This window comes from Schistocerca americana, chromosome 1 (assembly GCF_021461395.2).
Source record: "Schistocerca americana isolate TAMUIC-IGC-003095 chromosome 1, iqSchAmer2.1, whole genome shotgun sequence".
In the NCBI taxonomy this organism is placed as follows: Eukaryota; Metazoa; Arthropoda; class Insecta; order Orthoptera; family Acrididae; genus Schistocerca; species Schistocerca americana.
In genome coordinates, this window is record NC_060119.1 from 718,949,515 (window position 1) to 718,968,633 (window position 19,119).

General features: G+C 45.3%; 1 protein-coding gene across 1 annotated transcript in view; it reads left to right on the forward strand.

Annotated features, from left to right (window-relative positions):
• Positions 1 to 13,372: 13,372 nt before the first annotated feature.
• The window catches only part of LOC124593828 (peripheral plasma membrane protein CASK-like), a 703,051-nt gene continuing 697,304 nt past the window's right edge, over positions 13,373 to 19,119 (forward strand). The window contains exon 1 of the mRNA XM_047132179.1: positions 13,373 to 13,479. Within this exon, the coding sequence (XP_046988135.1) occupies positions 13,373 to 13,479 (107 nt within the window). The remainder of the gene's footprint in view (positions 13,480 to 19,119) is intronic.

Below are 19,119 nucleotides of genomic sequence, written 5' to 3' on the forward strand. Positions count from 1 at the left end.
CAGGCGCGCCTAGTTTCTCCCCGGTCTCTGGGCTCACTGTCGCGCATGATACCTTAGTGGACCCCGTCGCAATTTGTAACTCTTTGGGTCAGCACTTTGCTGAGATTTCGAGCTCTTCAAATTACCCGCCAGCGTTTCTCCCGAAGAAACGTGCAGCGGAAGTGCGACCTCTTGCTTTCTCCTCTCAAAATCGCGAAAGCTACAATACTGTTTTCTCCATGCGGGAACTCCAACATGCACTCTTCTTCTCGCTCCTCCGCCCCAGGACCGGATGGTATCCACGTCCAAATGTTGCTGCATTTATCAATCCATAGTCTGCGTTACCTCCTTCACCTTTATAATCGAATGTGGACTGACAGTACTTTTCCCAGACGATGGCGGGAAGCTATCGTCGTTCCTGTTCCGAAACCTGGAAAGGACAAACATCTCCCCTCTAGCTATCGCCCCATTTCTCTCACGAGTAGTGCCTGTAAGGTTTTGGAGCGTATGGTGAATTACCGTTTAGTGTGGTGGCTGGAATGCCGCAGTCTTTTAACACCTGCCCAATGCGGATTCCGAAAGCATCGTTCTGCAGTTGACCATCTTGTTGCTCTCTCCGCTTATATCATGAACAATTTTCTCCGGAAACGCCAAACAGTAGCAATATTTTTTAATCTGGAGAGAGCATACGATACCTGTTGGAGGCCAGGCATCCTCCGCACACTGTTCTCTTGGGGCTTTCGAGGTCGGCTGCCCCTTTTTCTTCGCGAATTTATGGCAGAGCGCACATTTAGGGTGCGGGTGAAACACTACTCTCCCCCGTACTTTCTCCCAAGAAAACGGGGTACCCCAGGGCTCCGTGCTGAGTGTTGTACTGTTTGCCATTGCCATCAATCCAATTATGGATTGTCTCCTTCCTGATGTCTCGGGCTCCCTCTTTGTGGACGATTTTGCGATCTACTACAGCTCTCAACGGACCAGCCTTCTTGAACGACGTCTTCAAGGATGTCTCGATCGCCTCCACTCTTGGAGCATCGAAACCGGCTTCCGTTTTTCTCCCAGTAAGACCGTTTGTGTTAATTTTTGGCGACGTAAGGAGTTTCTTCCACCCTCCTTACATCTAGGACCTGTCAACCTTCCGTTTTCGGACGTCGCTAAATTCTTGGGTCTTATGTTTGACAGAAAACTGTGCTGGTCCTCCCACGTTTCCTATCTTTCGGCTCGCTGTTTGCGATCCCTCAACACCCTCCGTGTCCTGAAAGGTACCTCCTAGGGAGCGGACCGAGTGGTCCTTCTCCGCCTCTATCGCGCCTTAGTGCGCTCGACATATGACTATGGAAGCAAAGTTTACTCCTCTGCTCGGCCGTCTATTCTTCGGCGTCTCGACTCTATCCACCACCGTGGATTACGTTTAGTGTCTGGAGCTTTTTACACCAGCCCTGTGGAAAGCCTTTATGCTGAGACTTCTGAACCTCCACTGTCCAATCGGCGAGCAGTCCTTCTGAGTCGTTATGCTAGCCATCTGTCTTCCGTGCCAGTTAATCCAGCCCATGACATTTTTTTCGATGCCTCCTTTGACGTAGGGTATGCAGGCCGCCCCTCCTCCCTACTACCACCGGGAGTCCGCTTCCGTCAACTGCTCCATTCTCTTTCCTTCCGCTTTCCTAAAACCACCTTGACAACTAGGGGTACAGCACCGCCTTGGCTCCGTCCCCGGATCTGCCTGCTCCGTGACCTTTGTCAGTTTCCCAAGGATGGTACCCCTTCACTTGTTTATCGTCGGGAATTTTCTGCTCTGTGTGCACAAATGACGGAAGCCACATTTATTTGCACTGATGGCTCAAAAACATCGTTTGGTGTAGGGAGTGCCTATATTGTTGGCGACACCCCAAATCAATTTCGGCTTCCCGACCAGTGTTCGGTGTATACTGCGGAGCTTTACGCTGTTCTACAGGCTGTCCACTACATCCGCCGCCATCAGCGGATACAGTATGTTATCTGCTCAGATTCTCTCAGCTCTCTCCTCAGTCCCCAAGCTCTTTACCCTGTCCACCCTCTAGTCCACCGGATTCAGGACTGTCTGCGCTTGCTCCACCTGGGGGGCGTCTCGGTGGCGTTCCTCTGGCTCCCGGGACACGTTGGTATCTGTGGAAATGAGGCAGCCGATATTGCAGCCAAGGCTGCAGTCTCTCTTCTTCGGCCAGCTATTCAATCGATTCCCATCGCCGATCTACGGAGCGTTTTATGTCGTCGTGTTGTTCTTTTATGGCACGCACATTGGTCGCCACTTCCCCATAATAAATTGCGGGACGTGAAAGCTCTTCCTTGTGCTTGGACCTCTTCCTCCCGAACGCGTCGTCGGGAGGAGGTAATTTTAACTAGACTCCGGATAGGGCACTGTCTTTTTAGCCATCGACATCTTTTAAGCGGCGATCCTCCCCCACTCTGTCCCCACTGCTCTCAGCTGTGGACGGTAAGACACCTTGTAATTGAGTGCCCCTATTTTACTCCGTTACGCGCCCGTCTACAGCTGTCGCCTGATATATCGTCAATTTTAGCAGATGACACGCGCTCGGCCGATCGCGTTCTCGAGTTTGTTCGTGCCAGTGAAATGACGTCAGTCATTTGAAGCTTTTTTTTGGGGACAACCAACCCCTTTCTGTAGTGGAATTTTAAGCTTTCCTTCTGCTTTTATTTTCTCCGATTTTTTGAGTTTCGTTCCCATTGCTGCTGGTTTCCATCTTTGTTTTTTACTCTTTCCTAAGTAACGGACCGGGCGCTAATGACCATAGCAGTCTTGCGCCCTAAACCCAAAACTAAAAAAAAAGGAAAGGTCTGGAGACACTGGACGGTTTCAGATAGATTATGTAATGGTAAGACAGACATTTAGGAACCAGTTTTTAAATTGTAGGACATTTCCAGGGGCAGATGTGCACTCGACCACAATCTATTGGTTATGAACTGTAGATTAAAACTGAAGAAACTACGAAAAGGTGGGAATTTAAGGAGATGGTACCTCAATAAACTGAAAGAACCAAAGGTTGTAGAGTGTTTCAGGGAGAGCATTATGGAACGATTGACAGGAATAGGGGAAAGAAATACAGTAGACGAATGGGTAGCTTTGAGAGATTAAATAGTAAAGGCAGCAGAGGATCAAGTAGGTAAAAATACGAGAGCTAATAGAAATCGTTGGGTAACAGAAGAGATACTGAATTTAGTTGATGAAAGGAGAAAATACAAAAATGCAGTAAATGAAGCAGCCAAAAAGGAATACAAGCGTCTCAAAAATTAGATCGACAGGATGTGCAAAGTGGCTAAGCAGGGATGGCTAGAGGACAAATGTAAGGGTGTAGAGGCGCATATCACTAGGGGGTAAGATGGATACTGCCTACAGGAAAATTAGAGAGACCTTTGGAGAAAAGAGAATCACATGCATGAGTATCAAGAGCTGAGATGGAAAACCAGTTGTAAGCAAGGAAGGAAAAGCAGAAAGTGGAAGGAGTATATAGTGGGTTTATACAAGGGCGATGTATTTGAGGGCAATGTTCGGGAAATGGAAGAGTACGTAGGTGAAGATCAAATGGGAGATATGATACTGCGCAAAGAGTTCGACAGAGAATCGGAAGACGTATGTCGAAACAAGGCCCTGGGAGTAGACTTCATTCCATTAGAACTACTGACAGCGTTGGGAGAGCCAGCCCTGATAAAACTCTACCATCAGATGAGCAAGATGTATGAGATAGGTGAAATACCATCAGACTTCAAGAATAATATAAAAAATACCAATACCAATCCCAAAGAAAGTAGTTGTTGACAGATGTGAAAATTACCGAACTATCAGTTTAATAAGCCACGGCTGGAAAATACTAACACGAATTCTTTACAGACGAATGTAAAAACTGGTAGAAGCCGACCTCGGGGAAGATCAGTTTGGATTCCGTAGAAACGTTGGAACACGTGAGGCAGTACTGACCTTACGACTTACCTTAGAAGAAAGATTAAGGAAAGGCAAACCCACGTTTCTAGCATTTGTAGATTTAGAGAAAGCTTTTGACAATGTTGACTGGAATACTCCTCTTGCAAATTCTGAAGGTGGCGGGGGTCAAATACAGGGAGCGAAAGGCTATTTACAATTTGTACATAAACCAGATGGCAGTTATAAGAGTCGAGGGACATGAAAGGGAAGCAGTGGTTGGGAAGGGAGTGAGGCAGGGTTGTAGCCTGTCCCCGATGATATTCAGTTTGTATGTTGAGCCACCAGTATAGGACCAAAAGAAAAATTTGCAGTAATTAAAGTCCATGGAGAGAAAAAAAAAAAGCTTTCAGGTTTGCTGATGACATTGCAATTCTGTCAGAGGCAGCTAAGGACCTGGAAGAGCAGTTGAACGGAATGGACAGTGTCTTGAAAGGAGGATATAAGATGAACATCCACAAAAGCGAAACGAGCATAATGGAATGTAGTCGAATTAAGTCGGGTGATGCTGAGGGAATTACCTTAGGAAATGAGACGCTTGAAGTAGTAAAGCAGGTTTGCTATTTGGAGAGCAAAATAACAGATGATAGTCGAAGTAGAAAGGATATAAAATTTAGAGGGGCAATGGCAAGACAAGCGTTTCTGAAGAAGAGAAATTTGTTAGAATCAAGTTCAGATTTAAGTGTCTGGAAGTCGTTTCTGAAAGTATTTGTATGGAGTGTAGCCATGTATGGAAGTCAAACATCAACGATAACTAGTTTGGACAAGAAGAGAATAGAAGCTTTCGAAATTTGATGCTACAGAAGAATGCTGAAGATTAAATGGGTAGATCACATAACTAATGAGGAGGTATTGAATAGAATTTGGGAGAAGAGGAGCTTGTGGCACAACTTGACTAGAAGAAGGGATCGGTTGGTAGGACATGTTCGGAGACATCGAGGGATCACCAATTTAGTATTGGAGGGCAGCGTGGAGGGTAAAAATCGTACAGGGAGACAAAGAGATGAATACACTAAGCAGATTCAGCAGGATGTAGGTTGCAGTAGGTACTGGGAGATGAAGAAGCTTGCACAGGATAGGGTAGAATGGAGAGCTGCACCAAACCAGTCTCAGGACTGAAGACCACAACAACATTATCATTATTATCTTATGGCTGAGCAGCCTAGTGCAAGACTTTCAATTGGACGCCACTCCAGCAATTTACGTGCTCCTGACCCAACGGCACCCAGTGTTTCCAAACGGCCACCTAGCCAAGTAATAACCGGGTCAGTCGATTCTTTACTTCGGTTATTACGCAAGAACCGGTGTGTCTATCGTGGCAAGGCTGTTGGCTTCGAAAACTGAAGTAGATACTTTACGCCTGCCCATTTTCGTAAACAATCGGTGTCTCACGAGTCAGACATACCCGAGAACTGCCGATGGTGATCGTTGTGCTCGAGAATCACGATGAGGAACAATTTCCATGTGATTCACCGGCTAGTTTCCGAGCGTAGACCAGCCTCGTTTAAAATCACGCTTTGCACGCTTCACGATGGGAACCCGTCCCGTGTGAAGACGGCTTAAGGGCTGTTTCCCGATATTCGCACTTTTCGGGTAGATATTCATAGTGTAAACAGAAACCCCGGCCGCTGGGGAGCAACTCGCCACTACTCTCATACACTGAAACCTACACCGGCACTGTTGGGACAACCGAGAATACTCTCAATAGAAAATGCTAAACAGTATCAGCTGCATAACTAAGTAATGTTAGAGCCTCGGTGGATCTTTCAGTTTCGTTGCCATGCGACACTTAAGCTAGATATGCAGGCGACAGTTTCGTTACTCTGACAATTTGACACCGGTTGCTGTTGAAAGTACACGAAAGTGTCCCGACAGTGCTGATTGAATAGATTTTTTATCAGCTGGGTTGTAGTTAAGTTATTATGGTAAGCCTTCTGCAGCATGGATCCGAACGTCGAACTAACGAACATTGTTGCGTTGCTCCCCGCAGCATGGAAACGCCAGCCTAATGTTCACAGAGGCAGTACCTGTAGCGGCTGATTAACCCGCCGGGTTGCGTCTAGAACGTCTCGGGAGGTGGGCGGCAGCAGCGCAGTCGAGAGTGACCACTCCAGCAGCGTAGCGCGGCGCCAGGCCTGCGGCTCCCGGCCACCCTTTAAGGGAGGCAGCGTTCCCCCAGGACCCCTCCCACGAGCCCTTTACTGGCCGTCGCCCTGCGGTCACGACACGCTGCAAAGAGACCGGGCTGAAAGCACCGCCCTCCAGGGGCCGCCTCTCAGCCACACCCCACGCTGTGAGCAGCACATATCGAGGGCCAGGCTCTCCCTAGTGCCCAGTGCTATACAAACTAAGAGCTCAGACAGTCATTCAACTTAAAACCATAGTGACTTCCATTTTTTACGGTGTCGTTATACTGTCAGACTCTGTGTCTTTCTAGCGCGACAGTTTTCCGTCGTGTGTGTGGAATTAGAATACTGACACGACAAAGCAATTAGTTTACTTCATGTGGAAGCTTACAGACTTCCACAGGCTCTCTTTGTTGATCTTGGTTATTCTTACAACTTAGATGATTGATTTTCGGAATCCACATTCCATCATAAGATGTATCTGGGAAGCCTATCACACACACACACACACACACACACACACACACACACACACACACATATATATATATATATATATATATATATATATATATATATATATATATATACAAAGTTAATAGGCCCTTGGAGTAGCTCTTGTTGGCCAGTCTCATTTGGAGTAATAGAAAAACTGTCCACTCTCTTGTACACAGGCATCCTCGATCTCCTGGTGTATCTTCTCCTCCTGTAAGGCATGGCTGTGTGCTTCGTGCGGCTGCCTCGAGTCGAATGAGCATGCTGTTGCCTTTGTAGCGGATATTCTTAGTGATAAGACTGGGCGCGGCGGGAAGTAGCGCGCCGATAAACCGCAATGGCGGCACCGGAAGTCGAGCAATTCTGCGGATCGCGCTAAGTTAAAACTTAGCACGATCCGCCGAGCCCTAGCGGCGGCCGAGCGAAACTCGTTCAAGGTCACCCGCCAAGATGGCGGCGCACACAAACGAATACCCACCCACCTCCCCAGGAGTCGGAACTCCTGCAACCTTCAATGGAAATCTTTAGTATTCTTTCTTTTAAAAAAAATTTCTCAGAATAGATAAGGATGGTTCGTTTATTATGAATGGTAATACAGAGTAATGTCTCCTTGAACAACAATATATTTAGTCAAAACACCACTAATCTTGGTCCATATATTTAATTTCTCGTTTGCATTAATCTTCCTCCTGTTCCTGGTGTATAATGAAAACGGCTTGTCTGTTATCACTACACAGGTATCATAATTCCTGTTTGGTATAACACCAATTGCAAATGTACGAAAAGATATAATATCTCTCTCATTATAGCTCTCCAGTCCTCCTAGTGGTGAATCACCTCCTCTTAATACAGCAATAGTCAACCATGAATTACCACTAACAACCTCTGTAGTGGTACGAGAAAATTGAATCTTGCAACCAACAAACGTAATGTAACAACCTCTGTAGTGGTACGAGAAAATTGAATCTTGCAACCAACAAAAGTAATTGGTCCTTGAAGTAGTTCTTGTTGTCCAGTCTCATTTGGAGTAATTGAAAAACTATCAACACTCTTGTATACAGGCATTCTGCTCTTGCGTCTGTATGTCCTCCTCCTGTACCGCATACAGACGCAAGAGCAGAATGCCTGTATACAAGAGTGTTGATAGTTTTTCAATTACTCCAAATGAGACTGGACAACAAGAACTACTTCAAGGACCAATTACTTTTGTTGGTTGCAAGATTCAACTTCCTTGTACCACTACAGAGGTTGTTAGTGGTAATTCATGGTTGACTATTGCCGTATTAAGAGGAGGTGATATATATACACACACATATATACACAGGGTGAGTCACCTAACATTACCGCTGGATATATTTCGTAAACCACATCAAATACTGACGAATAGATTCCACAGACCGAACGTGAGGAGAGGGCCTAGTGTAATTGGTTAATACAAACCATAAAAAAATGCACCGAAGTATGTTTTTTAACACAAACCTACGTTTTTTAAATGGAACCCCGTTAGTTTTGTTAGCACATCTGAACATATAAACAAATACGTAATCAGTGCCGTTTGTTCCATTATAAAATGTTAATTACATCCGGAGATATTGTAGCCTAAAGTTGACGCTTGAGTACCACTCCTCCGCTGTTCGATCGTGTGTATCGGAGAGCACCGAATTACGTAGGGATCCAAAGGGAATGGTGATGGACCTTAGGTACAGAAGAGTCTGGAACAGCACATTACGTCCACATGCTAACACCTTTTTATTGGTCTTTTTCACTGACGCACATGTACATTACCATGAGGGGTGAGGTACACGTTCGACGGGTGTGTCATAGGACGTGGAGGACGCATCAAATGGCCAGCCCGTTCTCCTGATCTTACACCTCTGAACGTCTTTCTGTGGGGTACGTTAAAGGAGAATGTGTACCGTGATGTGCCTACAACCCCAGAGGATATGAAACAACGTATTGTGGCAGCCTGCGGCGACATTACACTAGATGTACTGCGGCGTGTACGACATTCATTACGCCAGAGATTGCAATTGTGTGCAGCAAATGATGCCCACCACATTGAACATCTATTGGCCTGACATGTCGGAACACACTCTATTCCACTCCGTAATTTAAAACGGAAACCACGTGTGTACGTGTACCTCACCCCTCATGGTAATGTACATGTGCGTCAGTGAAAAAGACCAATAAAAAGGTGTTAGCATGTGGACGTAATGTGCTGTTCCAGTCTCTTCTGTACCTAAGGTCCATCACCGTTCCCTTTGGATCCCTACGTAATTCGGTGCTCTCCGAAACACACGATCGAATAGCGGAGGAGTGGAACTCAAGCGTCAACTTTAGGTTTGTGTTAAAAAACATACTTCCGTGCATTTTTTATGATTTTTATTAACCAATTACACTAGCCCCTCTCCTCACGTTCGGTCTGTGGAATCGATTCGTCAGTATTTTATGTGGTTTACGAAATATATCCAGCGGTAACGTTAGGTGGCTCACCCTACATATATATTCAACAAGGTTCGTCCTTGCATCGGTAGCCAATAATCACTGGAACCATGCCATACCTTTCACCACGTTCGTAAAATCAAGTGAATCTGTGCAATTAATTTTGTTTTGTTTCCTTTTACAGCGCTTGCGACTCACAAATTGACCGTGACTGACTAGTTATAGTTGGTACGCTCTACGTTCAGTTTGCGTTTGATATGCACTGTTAACGTGATTTCACCGACGTGGTGTCCGCCCCCGGTAGCTGAGTGGTCAGCCCGACAGAATGTCAATCCTAAGGGCCCGTGTTTGATTCACGGCTGGGTCGGAGATTTTCTCCGCTCAGGGACTGAGTGTTGCGTTGTCCTAATCATCATCATTTCATCCCCATAGACGCGCAAGTCGTCGAAGTGGCGTCAAATCGAAATACTTGCACCCGGCGAATGGTCTACCAGACGAGAGGCCCTAGTCACGCGTCATTAATAACCGACGTAGTAACGTAGATTACGTAGTATGGTAGGATACCGGTGATTATCAGCTATCCGTTAGTGGACTTACTTCACTGAATCGATATAGATCTGATTTTGTTTTTTCCCCAGAAACATCTGCTGAGGGAACTTCCCTAAGTGGGTAGTATATGTTATATGAGCGACCAGCATCATGAAAGTAAAAAAACAAATACAGCTGCGTGCCTCTACGTAGCACGGTCAGATGGAGAAATTATTTTTATCTTCCAAAATACTATCGTGAAGTGTTGCCGATCGTGGTAACGTAATAGTTAGTGAACTGGATTCGTATTCGGAAGTTGCCGAGTTGTAACTACCGTCGTACTATATTGATTTCTAGTGATGTCCCCAAATCATTTGAGGTGAGTGCTGGGTTGGTTCCTTAAAATAAGTATACGATATTTTGCAACGCGCTTGTCCTCCCATTTGTTATACTCAGTTTCTCATGATCTCGCTACCGAGTCGCCATTACACAAAAATGGCACTATTAAGTTAATTAGTATCATTAGAGAAAACTATCTAGCTTTGTATCTATTTGATGCTTTCTACTAACTTAAACACCTTTCTTGTTTCATATCTTGCAATTCATTTGAGGAACTGAATTTGAGCTTGTTAATTAGTATTAGTTTTAACAGTGGTCTACGCATGTCATGTTTATGGTGTTTCCATTTCCTTTGTACCATTCTTTGGCCTAATCTTAGTATGCCTAGACAGTGTGAATGTTGATATGCGATTTCCAGAATTTTACAGGCCCGTGAAAATTTGGTTGTCAAGGATTTGCCGATAGTAATACCTTCACTCTCTTTTATAACCTCTCCCACACTGTTCCACCATACACTGGAACTGTTCGCTGTGCAACGTCGAACAGTACATAGTTGTTAGTCAGTGCACATAGTCTCAAATTTTGAGATTTAAACTCGAGAACACTGACCTGAGCCAAAAGTCATTCCCTTCCCAATTACGAATATATTTTCAAATGGTTAAGTTCTCTGTAAAATGACAATCCTTACACTCGGGAAAGAAGAAACACTAAATGCGCAGCTACATTTGAGTTCCGTATTGCGTTCTTTGGCATTGGTAATAATAATTGCAAGCAAAGTATAATCCTTCCAAGAACAGAAGAGCATTATTCGGATTTCATAAGATATCATCCTCTTCCAATATACGTATTTCGTAAACTAAATATATATTGACGAATTTGACAATAACGCAAAATACATGTAAAGTGCCATATCGTACTTAGGTGAGAAGGGTCGACTCAGTCACCAAGACTAATCGCACTTCTTACGAGAATGTATTAAGGTACGTTATACAACCTCTTGGGTATTACGGAAGGGATCTACAGAGATGTTTGTAACACAACAGCTCCTTACCAACCTTACTTCCCGAATGGGAGCACGTTGCAGAGCATATATTGCTCTCCTTGATCACACACCCTATTAGAAAATCATTTCTCGCATTCTGTAATGTCCTGAGCACCATCACAAATCACAGCCATTTCAGTGTAATTGTCTTAGAAAAAAGTGTAATTTCTGTTCGTCTCATTGCGTTTTTCTTTCAATATTCTTCTGTACTTTACTGTAGGTACCCTCCGCCACGCACCGTATGGTGGATTGCGGAGTATGTATGTAGATGTAGATGTAGATGTAGCAGTTCTTGTATGTATACCCTAGTTTCATCGAGCGATGTTATTTGGCACTGGCACTGGCACATCATGAGAAATTTACTTTCGTACGTAAGTTTTGCAGATGGTTACACAAGAGACGAATCACAAGTTTGTGACTGGAGCTGCCGCTGTGTGCCCGAGGCCAGCTACGTCATCGCTTTGTGCCGTTCTTCCATTTCATTCCAACGCTGCCGTAGCTCTCGCATTTGTTCAGAACTGGATCTTTTAGCCTTTTGGTTTCTTTCGGTGCGAGCTTTCCTCTGTCTGGAGATTTCTATAATTCCGAGCATATTTATGACTCACATGAGGCGATATCTTCCATTTTTTTATTTTTTTTATTTCAGTTTCATGCCGGTTTTTATTTATATTCAGACAAATATGTGTATATGACAAGCACATCAATGACCTAGCTGAATGCATTTATGCCTAACAAAAGTTTATAAATTTAGACAAAGTTAATTTGTAGTAATCACGCTCTTGCGCGTACTTTACTACGATGACATCACAGACAAAATAAATTCTTCGCAACAGTCACGTACAGGCAAGATCTATTCGTTGTGGACTCAACAGTCGTTTACCTATTGTTTTGTAACACAACAGCTCCTTACCAACCTTACTTCCCGAATGGGAGCACGTTGCAGAGCATACATTGCTCTCCTTGATCACACACCCTATTAGAAAATCAGTGCATTGGCGGAGCTGTCGTTTGTATTCAGGAGATTCATGTGAAAAAGGTTTTCGAGGTGATTATAGCTGTATGATGAGAATTAAGATTTTCAACGCGTAATGATAGCAGGAAGTAGACGCTGCGGCATTTCATTTTGGAAATAATTAGAAAATTCAGTATACCGCGATAGACAGTGTTATTAGCGTGCCGAGAATACCTTATTTCAAGTATTACCTCTCACCACGGGCAACGCAGTGACCGACGGCCTTCGCTTTATGACCGAGAGCAACGGCATTTACGTAGATTTGTCGGTGCTGACAGACGAGGTACACTGCGTGAAATGACCGCGGAAATCAATGTGGGACGTACGACGAATGTATCCATTAGGGCTGTGTGGCGAAATTTGGCTTTTATGGATTATGGCAGCAGACAAGCGAAGCGAGTGCCTTTGCTAACCATCCCTGCAACAGCTCTCCTTGTCTCGTGACCATATGGGTTCGACTCTAGACGATTGGAAAACTGTGGCCTGATCAGATGAGCCCTGTTTCGAGTTTGTAATGGGTGCTGGTAGGATTCGAGTGTGGCGCAGACGCCACGAAGCCATGGTCAGTCACAAGTTTTCAACAAGGCACAGTGCAAGCTGTGGCCTGTGTTTGCATGGAATGGACTGGGTCCTCTGGTTCAACTGAACCCATCATTGACTGGAAGCGGTTATGTTCGGCTACTTGGAGACGATTTGCAGCCGCTAGTGGACTTCATGTTCCCAAACAACGATGGTATTTTTACGGATGACAATGCGCCGTTTCATCGGCCCTCAATTGTTCGCGATTGGTTTGAAGAACATTCTGGACAGTTCGAGCGAATGATTTGACCACCCACATAGCCCGACGTGAATCGCTTCGAACATTTATATACATAATCCAGAAGTCAGTTCGTGTTCAAAATCCTGCACCGTCAATACTTCAGCAGTTATGGACGGCTGTAAAGGCAGGATGACACAATATTTCTGCAAGAGTCTTCCAACGATTTTTTGAGTCCACGTCACATCGAGTGGCTGCTCTACGCCGGGCGAAAGGTGGCCCGACAAGGTATGAGGTGGTATACCATGAGATGTGTCACCTCAGTATATAAGGACTCCGAAGTTCACCGTCTCAGCCATGCAATTACTTCTCTGTTCGAGAGACCACTTGCCCAGGAACTACTGTGCGCAGGTCAGCACTGAATCCGTTGCAGTTTGCACACCTTCACATCCTGCCGCTTCCCCGAGTCCCAAATTAGTTTAAGTCGGTAACGAGCCGTGGGGAACGATTGGGTTGTCGCATCACCGGGGCGCGACACGTGTTGTGCAGCGGCCGTGTGGTCGGCTAATCCCTTTACGCCGCTACCGGCCAACATTTAACACCGCGGGTCGAATTTCACAGCGCGGCCCGCTCTGGTGGCCGGTGCCGGGGCGGCACGCACCGCCGCGTTTATCGGATTATGCGGCGCATAATGAAGAGGCCGCTCCACCTCGCTCCGGTCGGCGCCCGTTACCTGCCGGCCCGGCTCGCCGCACTGCCCGCCACGGCTGACCGGCGCCGCGTCACGTTACACACTCGAGTTTTGTGCTCCGGGGCAAAAGAAGAGCTCTCACAGTTACAACTGGATTTTCTGTATCGACCTGGTGTGAACCCGGTCCTCGCGCGTGCTCGATGTGCTTAATTTAGTCCACGAATACATTCATCAATTTGAACGCCATGCTGTTCTTCTAGGCACGGCCTCATTCCAGCTGATATCGGTATATCTACATGAATACTCTCCAGTTCACAATTAAGTGCCTGGCAGAGGGTTCATCTAACCACGTTCAAGCTACTTCCCTGCCGTAATAGTATCGAAAAGCACGCGGGGAAAAAACGAACATTTAAATCTTCCCGTGCGAGCTGTGTTTTCTCTTACTTTATTGTTATGATTATTTATCCCTATGTAGGATCCGTGGACACAAGCGTCTCGGTCTGTGGGAAATTTATTACATTCGAACTGGAATACGTTCAAATATTCTGCAGCGAACCGAAGTTTGCGCGACAGTCCTTTTATCCTTGGTATAGACCAGAGTCACGGGCGCCTATTTTCAGTCGTTTGGGACTTTGCGCTGAGCGAGAAATTTTGCGATAAATGCAAGCTAAGTAAAAGTACAATTCGTAGAGTATTTTCTGTAAAACCGAAGTGGGATTCCATCTGGACCTGGCGACTTACTTGTTCTCAATTCCTTAGGTTGTTCCTCCACGTCTGGGATGTTTATTAGTATGTCGTCCATATAGGAGTCTGTTCAATGGTCAAACGACAGTACGTTTGTACGATTTTCCTGCCTGAAAGATATCTTGAAGGCAAAGTCTACAACTTCAGCTTCATTTTTCTTATCTTCTGTTGCCGCACCAGACTGGTGAACGAGTGACTGGATGAAAACCTTAGACCCGCAAAGCGATTTCATATACGAGCAGAATTTACTCGGATTCTCGGGCAGATCTTTTTCTAAGGTATGATGGTGGGGATAGTTGTATGCTTCGCGCGTAGACATTTTCACAGACACACGAATCTCTGCAAATCTTTGCCTGTCGTCATCTGCGCGCTCTCTTGTGAACCGAGAGTGTAACTGCCGGGGTGGGTCTTTTACGTCTTTAATCCACTTACTAGGCCCGCCGTTCTCCAGACCGCGAGTTGCATCTTTTTAAACTTTGCCCATAATGTCTCTACGTCCATATTACTGGAATTAAGTGAAGTCGATTCACTGTTAAAGTGAGATGCTGACAACTGCTTGTCCGGTTTTTCTTTCAGAAACACTCCCTTAACCTTCCTGATTGATTTATTAACTTTCCTAACCATAGCTGCTTAATGACTTCGTCATCTGTAATACCCGCGTCTACACTGTCGCTGTCGATAAGGTCTGGCCCGTTTGTAACTGTAAATTATAAACATGTCCATCGCATACGGGATGCCGAACTAGCTGCTGAAGACAGTTTTCAGAAAACGAGTTCAAAAGTACTTCGCACGACTGTCTGGCTGTACCCCGCTATGAACTCGTAGACGTCCCAATGTAGTCCCAGTAGGTTAAAGTCGCCCCCTCTTCTATTGCATGGTCTGGACCCTAGAAGTCCGCAGCTCGTGGTCGTGCGGCAGTGTTCTTGCTTCCCGCGCTCGGGTTCCCGGGTTCGATTCCCGGCGGGGTCAGGGATTTTCTCTGCCTCGTGATGACTGGGTGTTCCGTGATGTCCTTATGTTAGTTAGGTTTATGTAGTTCTAAGTTCTAGGGGACTGATGACCATAGCTGGTAAGTCCCATAGTGCTCAGAGCCATTTGAACCATTTTTGGACCCTAGAACCGTCACAGCAGAGTCGGATTGCCGTTGAAAGCATCGAACATCATGCTGCGGAGCCCTATATTCAGCAATGTTCGCCGGACCTCTGACGCGAAACTCTTGTGCCTACACCAGCATTGCACTCAGTCTTCAGATGTGCCACAGATCGCCACACCAAGCACTATTCAGCCTCGCGATGGGGAGTGGTAAAAAATTGTTGCTCACCAGTGTATGTTAATGAATTAAATATACTACACTTACTTCCTTTTTTTGTGACATTGTAATAATTTCAATAATTTCGTTAACACACAGCAACTAATTTTTATAAATCAACCTTGTGTTTTTACGCGACCATGACTTAGCACACAATAGGTCCTCCAAATGCATGCAGATTTTTCTACAGTGATGAGTTTCAGCAACAAGCGGTTGACAAGAGCCTAATGTCTAACCACTGAAGTCGATGTCTGTAATATTGCTGCACTAAACTGTGAAGCGATCAGATATGGATAAATACATCTGGTACGGACCAGGAATATTAGTTCAAACCATCTCTCCTCGCAGTGCTATGCTTCATTCTGAGTTCGCTCGAAGCTACAGGGCTTGGGCAAAAGTACGGAGATACCGGAAACACATCACATTACCATGCCTAATAGGTTGTAGTGAACCTGTTGGCATTCAAAACAGTTTCCAGTCATCTCTGAATAGATACAGAGAGGTCCTGTAATGTTTCAAAAGAATCTCATAACAACTTTTCTGCAAAAGAATGATAACTTCAGATAAAACGGGGGTAGCGATAAAGCACCTTTCTTTCCAAAGTAGACCTTAAAGCTCAGTAATAATATTTGAGACCTGATGGCTGTGGTGGTCAGGAGAGATGCTACACTTCATCCCCACGGTCACAGCAAGATTCCCGGACGATGCGAGCTGTGTGAAGAGGGGCACTGTCGTCTTCGAACGCATCACAACCACCACCACCACCACCACCACCACTGGAGAATTAACATTGTACCGGAGCATGGACTTGATCCGCCAAAATGGTCACATAATCCTTGGCATTAATGCGACCCTTGGAATATCACGATATGGCTGCTCAAATCATCACCGTATGCTCTCCATGGTTCATTCGTGGGACGTAAACTCTGTCGTAAATTGCAAACAGTGTGAAACAAGACTCATCCGATCAAATGACATTCTTCCATTGCTCATTTGTACACGTTTTATAGCTTCGACACCACGTTTTCCTGTTACGGACGTTTACATCACTGATCCGTGGTTTTTGAATTCCAGATCGTCCCGCATTTCCATTCTTATGGATCCTCTCTTCGTGATTCGCGATTGCGAAATTCAGTTCAGCCGTGTCTTTCGCAGCTGTCGTCGTCGTACTTTTTCTCGAAATCCTCTTCAATGATCGTCTGCGAAGATCACTCAATGCACGCATTCCTCTCCGTGGTGAGTTAGTTGATGATGTCTTTACACTTTCTCTGTATGCAGTATAAATCTTCGCTGCGGTATTTCTTGAAACACCGAACACTGAGTAGCAACAATCTGCCCACCTTCGAAATTACTTCGCTCCGATATAATGCATTCACAACTACACAGAACACTGTTCTTACCACAACTGAAAACGTATTCAGGACACTGCGTAGGAGACGTTGCTGGTCAAATGCAGCAGATAAACCTGCACGCTTGGCTAGCATTTGCGCTTTTGTTCAAGCAAGCATTTCTCGCCGAGTTCCGATATTTTTGTGCAACCTCTGCCCCTCTCGGTGTGGCCATGGTTTCCCGCAGAGAACCACATGTCAGAGGCTGAGAGAGACGGCTCAGAAGATCACACTGCACTTCAGGGATTGTGACTCCCGTTACACGAGCGCGGAGTCGTCTGTCCGCGCTGTCTGCGTAGCTCCCTTGCAGTGGCAGGCGTTCGAATTTCCTGCCTCCTTTACACGTCGTCGTCCTCAGAGTATCATGTTGCACACCTAGCAGTGATAAGTCTCTGCAGTTCCTTTCGTGAGTGAATATATGCAACACGCCGTAAAACTTCACACGCCTCTCTCGAGCGCTGCTTTCCGTACGTGTACTTCCTCGAACAACGGATCTGCAGTGTTCATTATCGGAATATGTGCTCCTACAATGAAGTGTTACGGGATTCCAACTTGAGCATCCTCTTCCCCCCCCCCCCCCCCCCCCATACGTACATACACACAGCGGGCATCTATTTATCTATTTTACACTTAAACCTGCGTATGTATGAGGCGTAGGATCCATGCGTAAGCATGAAGTGGACAAAACGACTTCTATAAAGTAAGTGTATGACGTGTAAGAAAACGATTTATGTAGTTAAATGTGCGCCTCGCTGTCTCTCATCTTTTCTCACGGCATCTATGTCATATACAGGGTGATCAGAAAGAGTGTGAAAAGCTTGAAGAATTTTGCGATGTAGGTTGTGCTAAGGTGTAATAGTTATGAAAAATAACTCGATACATCACGCCGTTTCCGAGTTAATTAGCATTAAATTTGGCCAGTCAGGCGGTTGCACGCGCAAGTTCAGGCGGCCCGCCACAAATGGTGTCGCCAAACGTGTTTTTTTTGTTTGGTTTCCTAAAACGGAAAATGAGAGCGATGCGAGAAGTGGACATGGAGCTATATTAAGGGTCTAACTTGAGCAAAAGCGCGAGCAGTCTCGTGCGCCACTACATACGCCGTGAGAACAACTGACACTAACTGTATCTAGTGGCCCGCTTGAATTTGCATGCGCAACGGCCTGATTGGCTTGCTTTAATGCTAATGAGCTCGGAAATGGCGTGAAGTATATAATTTTTTTTTCTTGAATGTTATTTCTCAGATTGAGCTTACTCATTATATATGTTTGAGAATCTGAGAGTGTTTATTCTATATAATACGGAAAACTGCAACCAGTAACTTTCTTGAAATAGTCCTGTATTCCGTGAACCGGTTTCCAAATGTCGTCAGGCCCACCTTCAGATGGTGTACTGGAGGTTACATTGAAGCTTAACACTAATCTTGTAATGGGATTTCCCTTTGCTGTTGACATTATCTGGCGTAGAACCACATTTAAAGAGTGTGAGTATTCGGCATACCAGACGAAATTCCTCTGAGTTTCGTTTAAAAGGAAAGATAAGTATTAAATGCCCCATCGACGACGAGGTCATTAGAGACGGTGCACAAGCTCGAAGTGTTCAGCGGCTGGGGAAGGGAATCGGCCGTGCTATTTCAAAGATACCATCTCAGCATTTTCCAGCAGCGATTTAGGAAAACCACGGGGAACCTAAATCTGGATTGCTGGTTGGTGACTTGAACAATCGTCCTCGCGAATACGATTCCAGTGTGCGCCACCTCACTAGGCGAGAGTGGGTCATATTCCTTTCCAGTCATCCAGCAAAGATACCAGGCAGAAAACGGAGTCATCAATAAACGACCTGAAAAAAAAACTCTGACCCTTTTTAATGTATCCTTTATATATTTTGACTACGGGCGCATTATCGGTCCTGTCCTGCTTCCTACTGCACATCCGATGATACTTTTTGTTGAGTATTTGCCTTCTAGTATAACATACTGGGTTTTTGCGCTAAAATATTATTAACTCTGGTAAGGTGTTCGTGAAGTCACACCGTATAAATTGACAGCTGGACATTTCACCGAGGGTTGCCATCAACGTTGCTTCAGAGACTGGCGGATGATGTGGTTGGCGGTAGGGGGACGGGATAGAGGGGAAGGGGTGGCGGAGAGAGCATATAAATATTTTACCGCTGATGCGATTCGTGCTCGGTTTACTGTTACCATTTTGAAAGTTAAAAAAGTAACTAAACTGTTGATTACGATGCAGAATTTATTATTAACTCTAATTGAAAGAGGAAGTGCCACTACACCTATGTTA